Genomic DNA, 21,625 nt, shown 5'->3' with positions numbered 1-21,625 from the left:
GTCTCTATAAGATCCCCTCTCATCCTTCTAAAACTCCAGTGAATACAAGCCCAGTCTTTCCAATCTTTCCTCATATGACAGTCCCGCCATCCCGGGGATTAACCCTGGTGAACCTACGCTGCACTGCCTCAATAGCACATTGGATAGGGACAAGGATGTGGAAAACAAGGAACCATGGACGCTGGCTTACAAAAGAAGACAAATCTTGGATAGGATAGGCTGAGAGGGAGATGGGCCAAATGCAGACAGGTGGGACCAGTCCTGGGAACTATAGGCCGGTGAACTTAACATCTCTGTAGGAAAATAAATGCAGATGCTGGTACAAATCGAAGGTATTTATTCACAAAATGCCTGGAGTAACTCAGCAGGTCAGGCAGCATCTCGGGAGAGAGAAGGTATGGGTGACGTTTCGGGTCGAGACCCTTCTTCAGACTGATGTCAGGGGGGCGGGACAAAGGAAGGATATAGGTGGAGACAAGAAGAATAGAGGGAGATCTGGGAAGGGGGAGGGGAAGGGAGGGACAGAGGAACTATCTAAAGTCGGAGAAGTCGATGTTCATACCACTGGGCTGCAAAACTGCCCAGGCAAAATATGAGGTGCTGTTCCTCCAATTTGCGGTGGGCCACACTATGGCCCTGGAGGAGGCCCATGACAGAAAGGTCAGACTGGGAGTGGGAGGGGGAGTTGAAGTGCTTGTGACGAGTGGACAGGTACATGGATAGGACAGGTTTGGAGGGATATGGACCAAGTGCAGGCAGGTGGGACTAGTGTAGCTGGGACATTGTTGGCCGGTGTGGACAAGCCAGGTGGGCGGAGGAATGGTTGATGGAATTTAATACAGAGAAGTGTGAGTTGTTGCATTTTGGGATGTTGAACACTCTCTAAACTCTCTGACTATATTCTGCACTCTGTATCTTCCCCTTTGCTCCACCTGTTGTACTTGAGTTCTTCTCTGTGGTGGAGAAGCTCGTGTGGTCCTGAGACCCCTGAGAGCGATGCCGTCTGGAGCTACGCTCCTGGTAGGGTCACCCATGGGGGTAAGGTCGAGGGGGAGGAGGGTCCCTGACAAAGAGCGATCCAACCAAGACCTCAACGGTGGAACAGGCGGAGGGAGGGAGGATGGCAGCTGACTTTAGTGGAGCGTCACAACGGCTGGGAAGGTGGATGGATGAAGGCTGCGGCAGAAAAGGGTCCCCGGTCGTCTTGGACTCCACGCCACTGGATCCTGACCCAGATCTGTCAAGGACCATGTGGTGGCTGTCTGTGCACCAGTCTCCCCACGTTAACAAAGTCACGCACAGGGGTCCCCACCCTATGGAGAGGACAGTTCACACTCGCCTCCAGTGACCACCGATGATGACCTTCTGATCTGGCTGGATAGCATTGCAACCACAAAGCTTTTCACTGTACCTCGGTACACACGACAATAATAAACCTAAACCTTCCAAGAAGAAAGATCACACTATGGCGAGTCCGAAACTTGCTAGTTGTAGACGAAGTTTATTGCAGCCGCAATACACGAATACAGAATCAAAACAACAAGTTACAGGACAACCCAATATAAACTTACTGTCTTCCTTGAAGACTTCGCCGAACTGGCTAAATCGGGCGCCAAACGCGCACCTGAACATCGCTGGCCAATCAGCGATGTCGTTTGCTGGACCAATCCTCATGGTCGCGTTCCCACATGACCTCGCTGGCCAATCCGAGGGTTCGACGACCTGGACCATTCTCTATGGTCGCTACATGACCCCCCCCAGAACCCGAGGTGCGGAACCTAGCAGGGAGCCGGATTTCGCGACCATAACGAGTACGGAGAGGGACAGCCTGAACCACAGGAGCCGGAGGTTCCGGACTTGGTGGAACAGCCGGAACGGGAGGTTCTGGAGGAACTACCGGAACGGGGGGTCCTGGAGGAACTGCCGAAACTGGGGGTCCCGGAGGAACTGTCGGAATGGGGGTTTGTGGACTGGGCGGAACTAACGGAGGTCGGCCTCGCCTAGGGGGTTTGACCGACCAGGACTGGTTGATCTGGGTCCAAATGGGCAGGTTTTGAGCCGGGACACCGAGACGAGTTCACTCTTGCCGCCCATGTCTAGGTGAAAGTAGCCGTTCCCTTACGTAAAACCCGGAACGGCCCTTGATAGACCCTCTGCAACGGGGCGCGATGGGCATCTTTACGCAAAAAAAACAAACTCACAGTCCTTCAGGGAAGACGGTTCATGTACCATGGGACACCCATGACGTGAAGTCGGCACTGGAGCCAGGGAGCCCCACCCGTTTCCCGGAGAGCTGCTAACACTGATGGGACTGTAGGGAGCAGGGCTGAAGTGTCCGGAAACAGATCTCCAGGTACTCGAAGGGTCGAGCCATATACTAGCTCTGGCGGACGACGCACCGAGATCTGGCTTAGGAGCCGTCCGGATGCCCAACAGAACCCAAGGGAGCTGGTCTACCCAGTCTGGGCCTTCAAGCCTTGCACAGAGGGACGCCTTAAGTTGGCGGTGGAACCTTTCTACGAGTCCCATTTGCCTGGGGGTGATATGCAGTTGTGGGTTGTAATTTGGACCCGTACAGTTTCCGACCAGCACGGCCCAGAGGGACGAAGTGAACTGTGGTCCTCTGTCAGTTGTAATAACTGCCGGGACCCCGAAACGAGCTACCCAATGAAGGGCCAAAGTCCTAGCACAAGACGCTGACGAGATATCACACAATGGGAAAGCCTCTGGCCACCGGGTGAACCGATCCACCACCCGTGAGGAGGTGGGTGTAGCCCCGGGAGGAAGGCAAAGGCCCGACCAAATCCACGTGGATGTGGAAAAAACGAAAAGCCGGGACTTCGAAATCCTGTACGGGGGGCTGGACGTGGCGCTGGACCTTAGCGGTCTGACAGGGCACGCAGGAACGTGCCCATCCCGCTACCTGTTTCCGCAGGCCATGCCAGACAAACCTCTGCTGCCACCAAGGCAGAGGTGGAGCGGATGGACGGGTGCGCCAGCCCATGAATGGCATCGAAAACCCGGCGCTGAAGGGAGGGCGGTACTACCGGCCTGGGACGAGGAAGAGAAACATCGCACCAGACTTTCGTGCCTTCCGACCCACAAGCTACCTGGGCCAACTTCAATCCCGAAGTGGTGGGACTGGTACGTCGAAACGGTATCCGCCAGGAGCTGTGCCTCCGCGAGCTCCTGGGGATCCACTTCGCAGATCCACCGCCGAAATAGGGGAAAAGCAGGTCTAGACAGGGCGTCAGCAAACGGCATTAAGCTTACCTGCGACATGACGGACATCGGTGGTAAATTCGGAGATAGCAGTCAGGTGCCGCTGCTGGCGGGCCGACCCATGGGTCAGACAATTTCAAAAAAGCAAATGTTAATGGCTTGTGGTCCGTAAATGCCACAAATGGGCGGCCCTCGAGGAAATACCTGAAATGACGAACAGCTAAATAGAGAGCTAGAAGCTCTCGGTCAAATGCGCTATATTTCAGCTCGGCCGAATTTAGTTGCCGGCTGAAAAACGCTAAAGGCTGCCAACGGCCACCAACCTGCTGCTCCAGAACCCCGCCCACCGCCACGTCAGAGGCGTCAACCGTCAGGGCCGTGGGGGCGGAGGGGCTCGGATGGACCAACATGGTGGCGTCTGCCAAGGCTGCCTTAGCTGCCGTAAAAGCCGACTCTGCGGTCGGGGACCACAACACAACTCTACCGGATTCCCTGCAAGGCATTGAAAAGTGGGCGCAGGACTCGCGCCGCTGCCGGAACGAATCTATGGTAGAAATTAACCATGCCTACGAACTCCTGCAGCCCTTTTACTGTGGTGGCCTGGGAAAAGCCCGGATGGCTTCCACCTTCTCGGGCAAAGGGACAGCGCCGGCAGGGGTAATTCTGTGTCCTAGAAAATCGAGAGCAGGCTGGCCGAATTGACATTTGGAGGGTTGGATAATGAGCCCGTGGTCTTGGAGCCGCTGGAACACGGTCCGCAAATGGGCCTGGTGTTCTTGCACTGAGGGGCTGGCTACCAGGATGTCGTCTAAATAAATAAACACAAAGGGTAAACCCCGGCCCACGCGGTCCATCAGTCGCTGGAAAGCCTGTGCCGCGTTCTTTAAACCGAAAGGCATACGCAACCATTCAAACAACCCGAACGGAGTAATAGTTGCAGTTTTTTGTATGTCCTCACGGTCGCACCGGAATCTGATGGTATCCTCGCACCAAATCGATTTTGGAAAACACCACCGCTCCTTCCAGCCCAGATGAAAAGTCCTGTAGGTGCGGTATGGGGTTAGCGATCAGCCGTGGTGACAGCATTGAGACGCCGATAATCGCCACATGGCCTCCACCCCCCAGATGCCTTGGAGACCATGTGTAACGGCGAGGCCCACGGGCTGTCAGACTGACGGACAATTCCCCATTTCCTCCAGCTTCCTGAACTCCGCCCTTGCCACCACCAGTTTGTCTGGCGGTAGTCTCCTGGCCCGAGCGAAAACGGGAGGGCCTTCAGTGCGGATGTGATGGACCACACCGTGCTTAGCTGAAGGTGCGTCAAAACGTTGGACGAGCAGCTCTGGGAACTCTGCCAGAATCGCAGCATACGAGTCGGGGGCCGCGACGACGGCCTGGACAGTAGGGCTGGGCGAGGAGGCGATTGCCGGAGCGACGTGCTCGTCTTCAGCAGCGGGTCGGAGGTCGTTACCGCGGACATCAGGAACCAGTGAAAAAGCCCAGAGAAAATCTGCGCCCAGGATCGCTTGTTTGACGTCGGCTATGATGAATGGCCATTCGTACGTGCGGAGGCCTAACGCAAGGGACATCTTCCGTGTGCCGAAAGTGCGAATTGGGCTGCCATTAACCGCGATGAGGGTGGGACCTGTCTTACCCGATCTGGTTTCGAGGTCGGTCGGCGGCAACTATGCTGACGATGGCTCCGGTGTCTACCAAAAATTCTGTGTCCGTGAATCGATCATGGACATAGAGGCGCCGGTTCTGGCCAATCGTAACTGCCCCTATGTACGATCGGCCGAGGCATTTCCCGCGAAGGTACAAGGCAAACGACAGTTGCGGGATTCGTTACCCCATCGTAGGTGATAATAGCACCAGCCGCGCTTGTGCGGATCTTTTTGGCGGGGCTTTCGGAGAATTGGCGGGAGACGTGGCGCCATCTTGCCGTCACTGTGGCGTGGTCACCGATGTCGAGACTTTGTTGATGGAATCACTTGCCTTGTTTTTTGCCGCTATGAGCGCGTCCGCTTTCGCTGCATATGCTTCGGGGTCCTAAAAGAACAATCCGTAAGCAGCAGTCGACATCCTTGGAAGTTTCTCGCGGAATGCCTGTTCAAACATCGGGCAATCCGTATGCTCACCGGCTAGCATCATCATTTCAGCATGCGGACGGAAGGCAGTTGGTCTCCAAGATCCGGTAGGTGCAGAAGTTTTGCCGCACCACCATGCTTATTTAACCCGAAGGTTCGCAGTAATACCTTCTTCATGGTTTCGTATTTGTCTTCCGCAGGTGAATTTATGATAAACCGCATCATGCGCTTGGTTGTGTCCGGCGATAGAGCGCTGACGAGGTAGAAGTACTTCGTGGAATCGTCCGACACCTTCTTTATGTGGAATTGAGCCTCGGCGTGGATAAACCAAGCTTGCGGTGCGTACGTCCAAAATAACGGAAGATGAACGCCTGCCGCGCTTGACTCCGGTGTGCCCTGCTCGGTCATCGTCAACGAGGCGTCGGGTTCCTGCTCAGTCGGTGATCGTCCAGATCACGTCGGGGTCACCAATATGGCGAGTCCGAAACTTGCTAGTTGTAGACGAAGTTTATTGCAGCCGCAATACACGAATACAGAATCAAAACAACAAGTTACAGGACAACCAATACAAACTTACTGTCTTCCTTGAAGACTTCGCCGAACTGGCTAAATCGGGCGCCAAACGCGCACCTGACATCGCTGGCCAATCAGCGATGTCGTTTGCTGGACCAATCCTCATGGTCGCGTTCCCACGTGACCTCGCTGGCCAATCCGAGGGTTCGACGACCTGGACCATTCTCTATGGTCGCTACAACACCACACTATGCAACCCTCTACAAAAACACTCACCCAGAACAAACTACAGACTGCATGCTATGTCCAAATGCTGCTGGAATCATTTTAGGGAAACAGCATGAAAACAGCGTCGACCAGTGATCCCCGCATCTGCACTAACACTATCCCACACACACTGGGGACCATTTACAATTACACCAATTACACCAAGCCAGCGATCCCCGCATCTGCACTAACACTATCCCACACACACTGGGGACCATTTACAATTTTTACCAAAGCCAATTAACCTACAAACCTGCACGGCTTTGGAGTGTGGGAGGAAACCGGAGCGCCCGGAGAAAACCCACGCAGGTCACGGGGAGAATGTACAAACTCCGTACAGACAGCGCCCGTAGTCGGGATGGAACCCGGGTCTCTGGCGCCGTGAGGCAGCAACTCTACCGAGGAGTTCCGCAGGGAACTGTGCCAGAACCTCTACTGTACTATAAATGACTTGGACATTAACGTAGACAAAGTGTGCAAGAAGGAACTGCAGATACTGGTTTACACCGAAGATAGACACAGAGTGCTGGAGTAACTCAGCAGGTCAAGCAGCATCTCGGGAGAGATGGAATGGGTGACGTTTCGGGTCGAGACCCTTCTTCTGACTGATCTGACTCAAAACGTCACCCATTCCTCTCCTGAGATGCTGCCTGTCCCGCTGAGTTACTCCAGCATTTTGTGTCTACCTTCGATTGAAACCAGCATCTGCAGTTTTTTTTTTCCTGCTGCGGGTGGGATAGCGTGAGTGTGCGGGGATCGCTGGTCGGCGTGGACTCGGTAGGGAAGGGCCAGTTTCCACGCTGTATCTCTAAACTACACTAAACTACCACTGGAGGTGTGGTCCACATCCTGGGAATGGGATGTGTGGAGGAATCTGAGCCCAGTATGGCAGATGGGAGTTTGTAGTCTGGTGCATAATACTCAGTGGTTAAAGATGCACAAGCAGCAGGGTGAGCTGTCTGTCCAGCGGTAGAGTTGCTGCCTTACAGCGAAGGCAGCACCGGAGACCCGGGTTCCATCTTATCGAAACATATAAGATTATTAAGGGGTTGGACACGCTAGAGGCAGGAAACATGTTCCCAATGTTGGGGGAGTCCAGAACAAGGGGCCACAGTTTAAGAATAAGGGGTAGGCCATTTAGAACGGAGATGAGGAAGAGCTTTTTCAGTCAGAGAGTGGTGAAGGTGTGGAATTCTCTGCCTCAGAAGGCAGTGGAGGCCAGTTCCTTGAATGCATTCAAGAGAGAGCTAGATAGAGCTCTTAAGGAGTCAGGGGGTATGGGGAGAAGGCAGGAACGGGGTACTGATTGAGAATGATCAGCCATGATCACATTGAATGGCGGTGCTGGCTCGAAGGGCCGAATGGTCTACTCCTGCACCTATTGTCTATTGTCTATTGTCCATCCCAACTACGGGTGCTGTCTGTATGGAGTTTGTACGTTCTCCCCGTGACCAGCGTGGGTTTTCTCCAAGATCTTCGGTTTCCTCTCACGCTCCAAAGACGTACAGGTTTGTAGGTGAATTGGCTTGTCACTAGTGTGTGTAGGATGCGGGGTGATCGCTGGTCGGCACGAACCCGGTGGGCCGAAGGGCATGTTTCTGCGCTGTATCTCAAACTAAAACTGAATGCAGCGTCAGAGTCCACAGACACTGAGACAAGCGACATAGAACCTGCGCCTGTCCTCACACCCTCTGCTGGCAGTAGTTTATCATTGCTTTATCACTGCCACTTGTGCAGAGATGCAGTGAACAGCTCTCCAGTATGAGGACTGGACAAGCTAGATGCAGGAAAAATGTTCCCAATGTTGGAGGAGTCCAGAACCAGTCTTAGAATAAAGGGGGGGCTATTTAGAACTGAGATGAGGAAAAACTTTTTCACCCAGAGAGTTGTGAATTTGTGGAATTCTCTGCCACAAAAGGCAGTGGAGGCCAATTCACTGGATGAATTTAAAAGAGAATTAGATAGAGCTCTAGGGGCTAGTGGAATCAAGGGATAGGGGGAGAAGGCAGGCACAGGTTACTGATCGTGGATGATCAGCCATGATCACAATGAGTGGCGGTGCTGGCTCGAAGGGCCAAATGGCCTCCTCCTGCACCTATTTTCTATGTTTCTATGACAGGAGAATGGGGTTGAGAGGGAGAGATAGATCAGCCATGATTGAAAAGCAGAGTAGACTTGATGGGCCGAGTGGCCTAATTCTACTCCTATTCCTTATGACCTGATGACCTATCGTGTATGAAGGTAGACAAATCTCTAGGGCTTGATCAGATATATCCGAGGACATTGTGGGAAACTAGAGAGGCCATTGCGGGAGCCTTGGTTGAAATTTATGAGTCGTCCTTAAATACAGGAGAGGTGCCGGGAGACTGGAGGGGGGCAAATGTTGTGCCTCTTCTCAAGAAGGGCTGCAGGGAAAATGCTGGGAACTATAGGCCGGTGAGCTTAACATCTGTAGTTGGTTCAGTTCAGTTTAGTTTATTGTCACGTGTACCGAAGTACAGCCAAAAGCTTTTGGTGTGTACAATCGAGCCATTTACAGTGTACAGATACATGTTAAGGGAATAACGTTTAGTGCAAAGTAAAGCCAGCAAAGTCCAATTAAGGATAGTCTGAGGGTTACCAATGAGGTAGATAGAAGTTCAGCACTGCTCTCTGGTTGTGGTGGGATGGTTCAGTTGCCTGATAACAGCCGGGAAGAAACTGTCCCTGAATCTGGAGGTGTGCGTTTTCACACTTCTGTACCTCTTGCCCGATGGGAGAGGGGAGAAGAGGGAGTGGCCGGGGTGAGACTGGTCCTTGATTATGCTGCTGGCCTTGCCGAGGCAGCGTGAGGTAAAGTTACTGGAGAGTCTTCTGAGGGATAGATTATACAGGCATTTGGATGGGCAAGGGCTGATTAGGGATAGTCAGCATGGTTTTGTACGTGGGAGGTCGTGCCTAGGGTTGCCAACTGTCCCGTATTAGCCGGGACATCCCCTATATTGGTTTAATGGGTATTGTTTCGGGTCGAGACCCTTCTCCAGTCTGAAGAAGGGTCGAGACCTGAAACGTATCCCATTCCTTCTCTCCTAGATGCTGCCTGACCCGCTGAGTTACTCCAGCGTTTTGTGTCTATCTTCGATTTGTACCAGCATTTGCAGTTATATCAATGGACTTCACCTCCCATGGTGCCATGCGGCGAGTGCACTACAGCTCCCATGATTCTGTGCGGCGAGTTACAGCTCCCATGGTGCCGTGCGGCAGGTGCACTACAACTCCCATGATTCTGTGCTTAGGACTACAGCTCCCATGGTGCCGTGCGCGAGTACACTATACCTCCCATGATTCTGTGCGGGTGGACTACAGCTCCCATGATTCTGTGCTTCTGACTACAGCTCCCATGGTGCCGTGCGGAATTTAGACTACACCTCCCATGACTCTGTGCGTTGGACTACAGCTCCCATGATGCCGCGGGTGCCCGGCGTGCCGCGCGCGGGGCGGGGGCTGCGGCCATTTTGTGCGGTCGCTGTTGTCGCTCAGTCGCTGCTCGCCGTCTCTCCTCCTCGTCTGCTCGCCGCCTCTTCATCCTCTGTACCGTTAGCCGCCGCGCAGCAGCATCCGCAGCATTTCGCTCCCTCCCAGTCTTCCACTAATATCGCATGTCCACTATTCAGAACCTCCAATCTTTTGGTGAGTTCCCCACCGGGGGGGGGGGGAGGGGGCGCTGCTCCGCTCCGCGTCGCGGGGCCCGGCCCTGCCCTGCCCGGTGCAGTCCGCCCTCCCCCGGGGCGCGGGGTGTGTGAGAGTGAGTGAGTGAGTGAGTGAGTGAATGTGAGGCCCGGGCCGGGCCGGGGCGGGGGGTGTAAGTGAGTGAGTGATGTGAGTGAGTGAGTGAGTGTGAGGCCGGGGCGGGGGAGCGGCCGCGGCCGCTTTTGTTCACACTGCGATGCGCACAAAATGGCGGCCGCGGGGAGGAGGCGCGCGGGGGCGCGCGTTACTGGGAGCGGGCGGGCGGGGGCGCGCGTTACTGGAGCGGGCGGGCGGGGGCGCGCGTTACTGGGAGCGGGTGCGGGGGCGCGCGTTACTGGGAGCGGAGGCGGGGGCGCGCGTTACTGGGGGCGGGGGCGCGCGTTACTGGGAGCGGGCGGGGGCGCGCGTTACTGGGAGCGGGCGGGGCGGGGGCGCGCGTTACTGGGAGCGGGCGGGCGGGGGCGCGCGTTACTGCGGGCGGGCGGGGGCGCGCGTTACTGGGAGCGGGTGCGGGGGGCGCGCGTTACTGGGAGCGGGCGGGCGGGGGCGCGCGTTACTGGGAGCGGGTGCGGGGGCGCGCGTTACTGGGAGCGGAGGCGGGGGGCGCGCGTTACTGGGAGCGGGTGCGGGGGCGCGCGTTACTGGGGGCGGGGGCGCGCGTTACTGGGAGCGGGCGGGGGCGGGGGCGCGCGTTACTGGGCGGGGGCGGGGGCGCGCGTTACTGGGAGCGGGCGGGGGCGGGGGGCGCGCGTTACTTGGAGCGGGGGGGGCGGGGGCGCGCGTTGCGGGGGGGGCGTTACTGGGTGCGAGGGCGCGCGGGTCCCGGGGGGGGGCGGGGGCGCGCACTACTGGGGGGAGGGAGGCGCGTCCCCGCGAGTGGGCGGGCGGACGGGGGAGAGAGAAGGGGGTGACAGTTGGGTGGGGGAGGGGATGACGGGGAGGGAATGGGGGTGATGGTGGGGGAAAGGGAGTTCCAGGGGGGAGGAGTGCAGTGTCAGTGGTGGGGGAGGGGGGGGGGGGGGGCACCAATTCCGGGGAGACGATGGGGGACAAATGCGATGTGGGGGGGGGGGGAGATTCACCATGGCCGGGGGGAGTGTGAGGGGAGAGGGTGCATAGATATCCACAGTGCAGCAGCAGTACTGGAGAGGCTGGGGGGGGGGGGGGGTGCAGCAACTGCCTGGGCTGTGGGGCTGAGACACTGCCCTTCTACGGCACAGTGCTGTGGGAAGGTGCATGCATGAGGGACTGCATGTTTATAGCCCAACAGCAGCGGTTGGTGCAGTAGCAGCAAGGCTAAATAACACTGGGAGGATTTGTTGCCAATAGGCCCCCATTTTGAATTGTATAATTCACATAAGTTTCCAATAAAGTTGGCAAGCTTATCCAAATGTCATCTTCAGTCGGCTTGCAGCTCTCATTTAGGATTCATCACCAGGTCTTTGGGTTCATAGGGTCATATGGAGCACAATTTGGCCATTCGGCCCATCAAGTCTACTCCACCATTCAATCATGGCTGATCTATCTCTCCCTACCTAACCTCCTTCTCCTGCCTTCTCCCCATAACCCCTGACACCCGCACCAATCAGGAATATGTCTATCTCTGCCTTAAAAATATCTACTGGCACTGACTTGTCCTTGACAGAATTTATTTTGTCAGAGGGTGGGGAATCTGTGGAATTCTTTGCCACAGACGGCTGACTAATGAAATTCCTCCTCGTCTCCTTCCTAAAAGAACGTCCTTTAATTCTGAGGCTGTGACCTCTAGTCCTAGACTCTCCCACCAGTGCAAACATTCTAGAGGCCAAAATGAGGAACAATTTTTTCACCCAGAGAGTTGTGAATCTGTGGAACTCTCTGATACAGAAGGCAGTGGAGGCCAATTCACTGGATGTTTTCAAGAGAAAGTTAGATTTCGCTCTTAGGGCTAAAGGAATCGATGGAAAAGCTGGAACGAGGTACTGATTGTGGATGATCAGTCATCATATTGAATGGCGTTGCTGGCTCAAAGGGCCGAATGGCCTACTCCTGCACCTATTTTCACTGTTTCCACATCCACTCTATCCAGGCCTTTCACTATTCTGTACGTTTCTGTGAGGTCCCCACTCATCCTTCTAAACTCCAGCGAGTATAGGCCCATTGCCGACAATTCGACTTGCAGATTAATATTTTGGGAATCCTGCATCAGCACTCCCAATTCCCTTTGAACCTCTGATTTCTGGATTCTCTCCCCAGTCTACGCCTTTATTCCTACTACCAAAATGCATCCCTCCACACTTTGCTCCATTACAAAATCCTCCTCATGACCTACAAAGCCCTCCATAACCTGGCCCCATCCTACCTGACTGACCTCCACAGGCACACTCCCACCTGCACCCTCCGCTCTGCTACTGCCAATCTCCTATCCCCCCCCATCCGGACCAAACTCAGATCCTGGGGGGACAGGGCTTTCTCCATCGCTGCTCCCACCCTATGGAACTCACTACCCCAAACCGTCAGAGACTCCTCCTCACTCACCACATTCAAAACATCACTGAAGTCTCACCTGTTCAGTACTGCCTTCAACCACTGAAGGTCACCTCACCTTCTGTCTCCTTTCTCTGTTCGTTTACTTATTTATCTATTTATTCACTTCCCTATGTTCTTTAAATCCCAGTAAAGTGTCTGAGTGTATGAAAAGTGCTATATAAATGTAATACATTATTATTATTATTATATTCCATATGCCACTTCTCTGCCCACTCTCCCAATCTGTCCAAGTTCTTCGGCAGAGTCCCTGCTTTCTCTACACTACTGCCCTTCCGCCTATTTTCATATCATCCGCAAACTTGGTCACAAAGCCAAAGGGTGGTGGTTTCAGGTTGGGACCCTTTCTCGGTCTGAAGAAGGGTTCTGATCCGAAACGTCACCTGTCGATGTTCTCCAGCGATGCTGCTCCACCCACTTGAGTTCCCCCAGCACTTTATCCTTTTTTAGTAAAGTCGCACCTGCAGTCATTAGGGTTAGTAGGCCATTAGGCAGGTGTTATTTGTATTTTGGGCAGGTTTTTCTATGCTTCTAAGGTGCCATTTTCACCCCTGCTGTATTGTAGACCTCTTTGTAAGCCTGGTTTGGATTTTGAGCAGGGGTTTCTGTGCTTCTGAGGTGCAGGCAGTGAAGAAAGCTAATGTAATGGCATGTTGGCCTTCATAATGAGAGGATTTGAGTATAAGAGTAAAGAAATCCTTCTGCAGTTTAGGGCCCTGCTGAGACAACATCTGGAGTATTGTGTGCAGTTTTGGTCTCCTAATTTGAGGAAGGACATCCTTGCTATTGAGGCAGTGCAGCGTAGATTCACGAGGTTAATCCCCGGGATGGCGGGACTGTCGTTTGAGGAAAGATTGGAAAGACTGGGCTTGTATACACTGGAGTTTAGAAGGATGAGAGGAGATCTCATAGAGACGTATTAAATTATAAAAGGACTGGACAAGCTAGATGCAGGAAAAAAGTTCCCAATGTCGGGGGAGTCCAGAACCAGGGGCCACAGTCTCCTTGGGAGGCCATTTAAAACTGAGGTGAGAAGAATCTTTTTCACCCAGAGAGTTGTGAATTTGTGGAATTTTCTGCCACAGAGGGCAGAGGAGGCCAAATCACTGGATGAATTTAAAAGAGAGTTAGATAGAGCTCTAGGGGCTAGTGGAATCAAGGGATATGGGGAGAAGGCAGACACGATGAGCCATGATCACAATGAATGGTGGTGCTTGCTCGAAGGGCCAAATGGCCTCCTCCTGCACATATACTGGTCTCAATTTCTCATGTTGTTTCCCCCTGCAGTGATGCAGACCCCTTTGCTGACGCAACTAAGGGTGACGAGGGGAGGGGGAGGGGTGGGGAGGAGGTTTGGAGTGGGGGCAGATCTCTGTATTTCTCGTGTTGCAGACCCCTTTGCCGATGCAACTACGGGGAGGGGAGGGGGTGATGTTGGGGTTGGGACTGTGGGCAGGTCTCTATTTCTTGTGTCGCTGTGTTGCAGACCCCTTTGCTATTGTGATTGGGATTGTAGACAGGTCTCTGTATTTCTCACATGTTGTTTCCGCGTGCTATGTTGCAGACCCCTTTGCCGATGCAACTAAGGGTGACGATCGGCTCCCGGCAGGGACAGAAGAGTACATCCATATAAGAATCCAACAGCGTAACGGCAGGAAGACACTGACCACAGTCCAGGGCATCGCCGATGATTATGATAAGAAGAAGCTTGTGAAGGCCTTTAAAAAGGTAGTGTTTCTGCTTTGCTTGGAGTCACACAGCGCGGGAACAGGCCCTTCATCCCAACTTGCCCTCCCGACTGATAGAGCTGCTTTACACCAATATTTTGCACGGGTTGATAGCAGAGTTTGTGATTGTCATTGGCTGCAAGTAACATCTGATCCTGAACTGGTATAAAATGTTGCCTATCTTGTTTCTACGTTTTGATGTTGCTGGTCTTCCCTTGTTACCAGCTCCAAATACCTTTTCTCCCCGAAGATAGACACAAGATTTTGGAGTAACTCAGCGGGTCAGACAGCATCTCTGGAGAGAAGGAATGGGTGATGTTTCAGGTCTCAAGAAGGGTCTCGACCTGAAACGTCACCCATTCCTCTTTTCCAGAGATGGTGCCTGTCCCACTGAGTTACTCCAGCAGTTTGTGTCTATATCTTTGATATAAACCAGCATCTGCAGTTCCTTTCTACACTTTTCACCCCTATTGGGAGGTCACGCAGGAATCTGGACTTTGAGCTGAATAAAATGGTGCCACACATGACGGTGCCAACATTGTATGCAAAGTGAATAACTAATGTTAGTGACCAGCGAGCCACACACATTAACACTATCCTACACACACCAAGGACAATTTACAGTAGCATATTAACCTACAATCCTGTACGCCTTTGGAGTGTGGGAGGAGACTGGAGCACCAGGAGAAAACCCACACGATCACGGGGAGAACATACAAGCTCCGTACAGACAGTACCCGTAGTCAGGATTGAACCCGGGTCTCTGGCACTATGAGGCAACAACTCTACCGCTGCGCCACCATGGCCACCATTTGTTTTGCTTTGTACTTAATACTTACAGGACTGGATTGATCTCTAATGTTTTACCTACAAATCTTTTTACTGGATTTGCATTTACGTAGAAAATGGTTTTGTTTACTTCCTGAAAAAAGACTTTGGCATATTTCGAGGGATGTTTTGGGCAAGCAGCTGGTTGTGTGAGGGTTGTTTGCTTATTATCTTTGCCAACTTTTGACTTGTATCCATGGGTTGGCCTGGCGAGTGGGAATACCTGCAACCATAAGCACAGTCATAGAGTCACACAGTGCGCGGGGAAAAAGGCCCTTCAACCCAACTAGACCACACCGACCAATGTGCCCCATCAACACTCGTCCCACTTGCCTGAGTTTAGCCCTTATCCCCCTCTACCTGTCTAAACATTTCTTAAACGTTGTGAAAGTCCCTTCTAATGGAGCTGCTGCCTCACAACCCCGGTGGCCCTGGTTCAGTCCTCATCTCTGAAATGGAGCCCAGTGGCTCAGGGTTCAGTCCTCATCTCTGAAATGGAGCCCAGTGGCCCAGGGTTCAGTCCTCATCTCTGAAATGGAGCCCAGTGGCCCAGGGTTCAGTCCTCATCTCTGAAATGGAGCCCAGTGGCCCAGGGTTCAGTCCTCATCTCTGAAATGGAGCCCAGTGGCCCAGGGTTCAGTCCTCATCTCTGAAATGGAGCCCAGTGGCTCAGGGTTCAGTCCTCATCTCTGAAATGGAGCCCAGTGGCCCAGGGTTCAGTCCTCATCTCTGCTGCTGTTTAGAGTTTACGTGGTCACTCTGTAATCCTGGTTTCCTCCCACATCTCAAAGACGTGGGCTGGTAAGTGAACGGTATCCCTGTATTGGGGGGGGGGGGGGAGAGTTGGGACCGTGTATTTTAATGCAGTAACATTCTGATTTTCTCATTAAAGCATTCAAGCTAAATTGTGCATTTTGTGATAATCCAGCTTGACTCTTGAAAATAATTTAAAGAATAATATAAAGGACGATTTAAAGCTATTAAGGCAGTGCAGCGTAGGTTCACCAGGTTAATCCCCAGGATGGCGGGAAAGTCATACGAGGAAAGATAGGAAAGACTGGGCTTGTATTCACTGGAGTTTAGAAGGACGAGAGGGGATCTCATAGAGAGGTATATAATCATAAAAGGACTGGACAAGCTAGATGCAGGAAACATGTTCCCAATGTTGGGGGAGGCGAGAACTAGGGACCACAGTCTAAGAATAAAGGGGAGGCCATTTAAAACTGAGGTGAGAAAAAAACTTTTTCACCCAGAGAGTTGTGAATTTGTGGAATTCTCTGCCCCAGAGGGCAGTGGAGGCCAATTCACTGGATGGATTTAAAAGAGAATTAGATAGAGCTCTAGGGGCTAGTGGAATCAAGGGATATGGGGAGAAGGGTTACTGATTGTGGATGATCAGCCATTATCACAATGAATGGCGGTGCTGGCTCGAAGGGCCATATGGCCTTCTCCTGCACCTATTTTCTATGTTTCTATGTAAAGCATTGATTGAATGCATCAGTCGCACTTTGCCTGTAGTGCTCCATGCACTGTGAGGAGTAACCCGTGTGTGTTGTGTCCCTGCAGAAGTTTGCCTGCAATGGCACAGTGATTGAGCATCCAGAGTACGGTGAGGTCATCCAGCTGCAGGGAGATCAGCGGAAGAACATCTGCCAGTTTCTGCTGGAGGTAAGGATGCCCTTCCCTCTGTTCCAGCGCCAAGCTCTGCTGGCACGTTTGGCAGTGCAGCAGCGTGCTGCATTCTTTGTGCTTCTGTAAGGGGGGGGGGGGTGTCACTGCAGTGTGCGTGTTATGGCTGATCTCCATCCGCTAATGGGTTCCAAACCTTCGTTCACTCTGGTTAGTTTAGAGACGCAGCGCAGAAACAGGCCCTTCGGCCCACTGAGTCCGTGCGGGCCAGCGATCCCCGTACACTAATACTATCCTACACCAGGGACCATTTATAATTTTACCAAAGCCAATTAACCTACAAACCTGCACCTCTGGAGTGTGGGAGGAAACCGGAGCACCCGGAGAAAACCCATGCAGGTCACGGGGAGAACGTACAAACTCCGTACAGACAGCACCCGTAGTCGGGATGGAACCCGGGTCTCTACTGTGAGGCGGCAACTCTACTGCTGCGCCACCGTGCCGCCCTCTGCTCTTTAAATGGCGTTCAGTGTCACTGGTGTATTTTGTTTGCAGAGAGGTAACATTTCTTGTATAGTAATTGGTTTTTATTGCCTGTAGACAGAGCAAATTATCTTGATCTTTCTCCATTCTCCGTTACACTCAAACACCCTTCAGCCCAACTTGTCCATGCCGACCAAGATGTCCCGTTTGGCCCATATCCCTCAAAACCTGTCTTATCCACGTGCCTGGTAAAAGATGTGATAGTCCCTGCCTCAACTACCTCCTCAGGCAGCTCATTCCATACAGTCACCACCCTCTGCAGGTTCCTGTTAAATATTTCCCAATTCTCGCATTAAATTTTTCACCTTAAAACATGTGTCTTTCTCGATTCCCCTTCCATGTGTATTAGACTGAATTTACCCGATCTATTCCTCTGATTTTATACACCTCTATAAGATCACTCTTCATCCTCTTGCGTTACAAGGAAAAGAGTCCTAGCCTGCTCAACCTCTGCCTACAGCTCTGGCCCCACATCCTGGCAACATCCTCGTGAATCTTCTCTGCACCCATCCCAGCTTAATGACATTCTAGTAGGGCGGCCGTTCCTGAACACAGTGCTCCAGGTACAGCCCCATCAACTATCTGAAGAAGAGTCTTGACCTAAAACGTCACCTATCAGGGTCAGGCAGCATCTGTGGAGAACATGGATAGGTGACGTTTCACAGAGTGCTGGAGTAACTCAGCGGGTCAGGCAGCATCTGTGGAGAACATGGATAGGTGACGTTTCACAGAGTGCTGGAGTAACTCATCGGGTCAGGCAGCATCTGTGGAGAACATGGATAGGTGACGTTTCACAGAGTGCTGGAGTAACTCAGCGGGTCAGGCAGCATCTGTGGAGAACATGGATAGGTGACGTCTTGGGTCGGGACTCCTTCCAACCCGTATGCATATTGACACCATCTACGCTTCACATTCTGGTTCGGGACCCTTCAGACTGATTGTGGTGGTGGGGGGGGGGGGGGGGGGGGTGAAAGCTGGGAGTGGATTTGTGAGCACGTGCCTGATTGATTTTTCCTCTCTGTGTTTTGCTGACAGGTCGGTATCGTGAAGGAAGAGCAGTTGAAAGTCCACGGCTTCTGAAGGATGTGCTTCTCAGCTGAGGTTTCTTGTTGTGTGGCTGGTTCTCTTTACATTTGTTAGCTAATATATGTGGATATACACACACACGTACACACACACACACACACACACACACACACAAACATATATACGATGCAGCAATGAATTCTTGCAGTAAATGGACTTCCCATGTGATTGGATCTTCAGAGTATAACCGCAATATGCATGACAGAGAGAGTACGCTGTTCAGACGGGAACTCATCAGAAGACCACTATAAGATGGTAACAGAATGGCAGACATGTATATTTAGCACATTTCCAATGGAAATGTTTAGTGCTAATTGTTCTACTTAAATTTTTCCTGATTTTGAAGTTTTTGTTGTATTAAACCATGTATGTTGTATAAGGCAATTAACAATAAACCAGCTATGTATTCTGAACTTGGTGATCTGCAGTGTGTGTGGGTGTGCAGACTTCCAGCCGGCGTGTTTCGCTGTTCCCTTTACAGACTTCCCAAACCTGCCAAATTTGGCAGAAAGTGTCTGCTTTCTTATTTCATTTCCGCCATTCTGATTTCGCCTCACATTTTTCCGCAAACACATGCCCCTCTCCGCTGTACTCGCCGCGCGTGAGGTCCGTTGATGAGAGGGGGGTTGGGGTGCGGGGGATGGGGGCAGTGGAGTGGGAGTGGGGGGTGGGGGAGTGGATTTGGGGGGAATGGGGTGGGGGGGGAGTAGGGTTGCGGGGACATGGACCGTTGTGATTTGCTGTTGAAGACCACTGGAGCAAGTATGTCTTCAATGAAATTAGGTAAGTGCTGTTTTTAAAATGAAACTCTTTAGTCATACATTTTATGACCATTCTTTTATTCAATACCAAGAGAATTGGGATGTGTAAGGAAAAAGCAAAATAGAAAGAACAAAACAAAACAATTTTTTCTTTGTTGTAAAAAGTATTTCTGTTCAATAACCTTTCTATAATAGTAGAATATACTCATGATAGGCCTGACATTGTACATGTAGTCCAAGAACTACAGACCTTTGGAAATAATAGTCGTTTTTCACATGAGAATGTAGTGGAACGCCTACACGCATTTGGCGAGCATACTTTTGTTTGCCTAAAAGTTGCATTACGCGCCATATAAATTTTGAATTTTGGACATCAAAATTCAGAATTTGTAAAATCAAATGTTGGGAGGTCTGCCTTTATTTCATCATTTTTAGTTTAGTTTGCTGCTGGTGCTGCCGATATTAACACGTCATGATTTGCACTGCTGGTGTTTAGTTTGAAGATGCAGTATTGAGACAGATCAATGGGCAGTCACGGTGGCGCAGCGGTAGAGTTGTTGCCTTACCGCGAATGCAGCGCAGGAGACCCGGGTTCCATCCCCACTACGGGTGCTGTCTGTACAGAGTTTGTACGTTCTCCCCGCGACCTGCATGGGTTTTCTCCCAGATCTTCGGTTTCATCCCACACTCCAAAGACGTGCAGGTTTGAAGGTTAATTGGCTTGGAAAATGTAAAAATTGTCCTAGTGGGTGTAGGATAGTGTTAGTGTGCGGGGATCGCTGGTCGGCACGGACCCGATGGGCCGAATGGCCTGTTTCCGCGCTGTATCTCTAAACTAAAGATCCTTTTACACAGGGTAGAGGAATGAAGAAGCAGGCAGTAAGTTTGTGAGGGGAGAATCATACATGCCACATTTACAATAATCCCACCTGCCTATCCCTCTCACCCACCCTATCCATATACGTGTCATTTAAATGAGACTAGCTGCTGTGGACCTCCCCCCCCCAACTCACCCTCTCCATCCCCACTCAACCTAATGGTGCTCTTAAAATGGCAACCCCCTCTCCCCCAACTGCGCACGTGCAGATCCGGCGGCCATCTTACCGTTGTGACGCAAGATCAACACGTAAGTACAGCTGCTCCTCAACTTATGATGGGGTTCCGTTCTGAGAAACCCACCGGAAACAGAAAATATCGTAAGTCAAAATGCATTTAATCCACGTGATCAGGTGGTGGGAAGCGAGTGGCGGCGCGCCACAGGTCGCTGCCATTTGCACCATCACAAAGTTTAAATATCGTAATTGGAAGCATCGTATGTCGGGGAGCATTTGTACAAGATCAACGGCCCCCAACTGTGCAGGCCCCCGACCCGCTGGGTTCCCATTGTGACGTCAAACACAGAGGTATTACTGCGCACGCCTGGCTGACGGGCAGGGCAAGTGGAAAAGGGATTTATTAAAGTTTAAGAAGTGGATAACCTTTAAAATATAACAACCATTTGAACCGCAGGCCAATGGTGAGTAAGGTGGGCCTAAAATTGTCGCGCTATCGTGTACCGTTTTGGCTGTAGTTTGGGAACAAACAAACAAACAAACAAACGAGAGTGTTAGTATCTAGATAGGTAGATGGTTCCTGCCTCCACTACTACTTCCAGTAGCTCATTCCATACACCCATGTTAGTGTGCGGGGATCGCTGGTCGGAGCGGACCTGGTGGGCCGAAGGGCCTGGTTCCTCAGCGTAGAAATAGCCGCTGTTTGTACATGTGAGTTCACCCTACAGTGAGTGCCAGTGTAGCCATTGTCAACCCAACGTCATCCCTGACACCAAAGACAGACACAGAGCACTGGAGTAACTCAGCGGGTCAGAAACTAAACTGTGCTCCAAGATCTCTCTGATCCACAACACTCCCTGTCTACCTGTGACACCACTTTCAGGGGACTGTACCTGCACTCCTAGATCTCTCTGCTCTACAACACTCCCTGTCTACCTGTGACCACTTTCAGGGAACTGTACCTGCACTCCTCATCCCGGCTGGATGAGGCGGCTGATCTCAACCTCATTGGGACCTCCATGGCCGATCGACGGGTCGAATTTCCCCTTGCGGTCAGGGCTCTAGAACTCCGGCCCGGCTGGAGGGGGCAGATCCATTCCCGTAGCTGACTGCGGGCCGGTATCGGCCTAGGTGGAACGTTCCAGTACAGTTGGACTCCATTCTTGCTGTTGAGGGCGTGCAGCGTAGGTTCACCAGGTTAATTCCCGGAATGGCAGGACTGTCATATGCTGAAAGACTGGAGCGACTAGGCTTGTATACACTGGAATTTAGAAGGATGAGAGGGGATCTTATTGAAACATGTAAGATTATTAAGGGATTGGACATGTTAGAGGCAGGAAACGTTCCTGATGTTGGGGGAGTCCAGAACCAGGGGCCATAGTTTAAGGGGTAGGCTATTTAGAACAGAGATGAGGAAGAACTTTTTAGAAAATAGACAATAGGTGCAGGAGTAGGCCATTTGGCCCTTCGAGCCAGCACCACCATTCAATGTGATCATGGCTGATCATTCTCTGCTTCCTTCCATTAAGTCATTTTCACCCAGAGAGTTGTGAATCTGTGGAATTCTCTGCCTCAGAAGGCAGTGGAGGCCAATTCTCTGGATGCTTTCAAGAGAGAGTTAGATAGAGCTCTGAAAGATAGCAGAGTCAGGGGAT

General features: G+C 52.1%; 1 protein-coding gene across 1 annotated transcript; it reads left to right on the top strand.

Annotated features, from left to right (window-relative positions):
* Positions 1-9,577: 9,577 nt before the first annotated feature.
* Positions 9,578-18,570, top strand: LOC144608539 (eukaryotic translation initiation factor 1b). Its single transcript, XM_078426446.1, has 4 exons — positions 9,578-9,758; positions 13,909-14,072; positions 16,466-16,567; positions 18,107-18,570. The coding sequence occupies exons 1-4, from the start codon at positions 9,728-9,730 to the stop codon at positions 18,149-18,151; spliced, it is 342 nt and encodes a 113-aa protein (XP_078282572.1). The 5' UTR covers positions 9,578-9,727; the 3' UTR covers positions 18,152-18,570.
* The last annotated feature ends 3,055 nt before the right edge of the window (positions 18,571-21,625 follow it).

Source organism: Rhinoraja longicauda, chromosome 2 (assembly GCF_053455715.1).
Source record: "Rhinoraja longicauda isolate Sanriku21f chromosome 2, sRhiLon1.1, whole genome shotgun sequence".
Taxonomy (NCBI): domain Eukaryota; kingdom Metazoa; phylum Chordata; class Chondrichthyes; order Rajiformes; family Arhynchobatidae; genus Rhinoraja; species Rhinoraja longicauda.
The sequence above is the reverse complement of the archived record's forward strand: the minus strand, read 5'-3'. Positions and strand labels throughout refer to the sequence as shown.

Coding starts and splice junctions, on each gene's coding strand:
- LOC144608539 (XM_078426446.1), top strand. CDS start 9,728: ATGTCCACTATTCAGAACCTCCAATCTTTTG. Junction 9,759..13,908: donor TCAGAACCTCCAATCTTTTG/GTGAGTTCCCCA, acceptor GCTATGTTGCAG/ACCCCTTTGCCGATGCAACT. Junction 16,568..18,106: donor TCTGCCAGTTTCTGCTGGAG/GTAAGGATGCCC, acceptor TTTTGCTGACAG/GTCGGTATCGTGAAGGAAGA.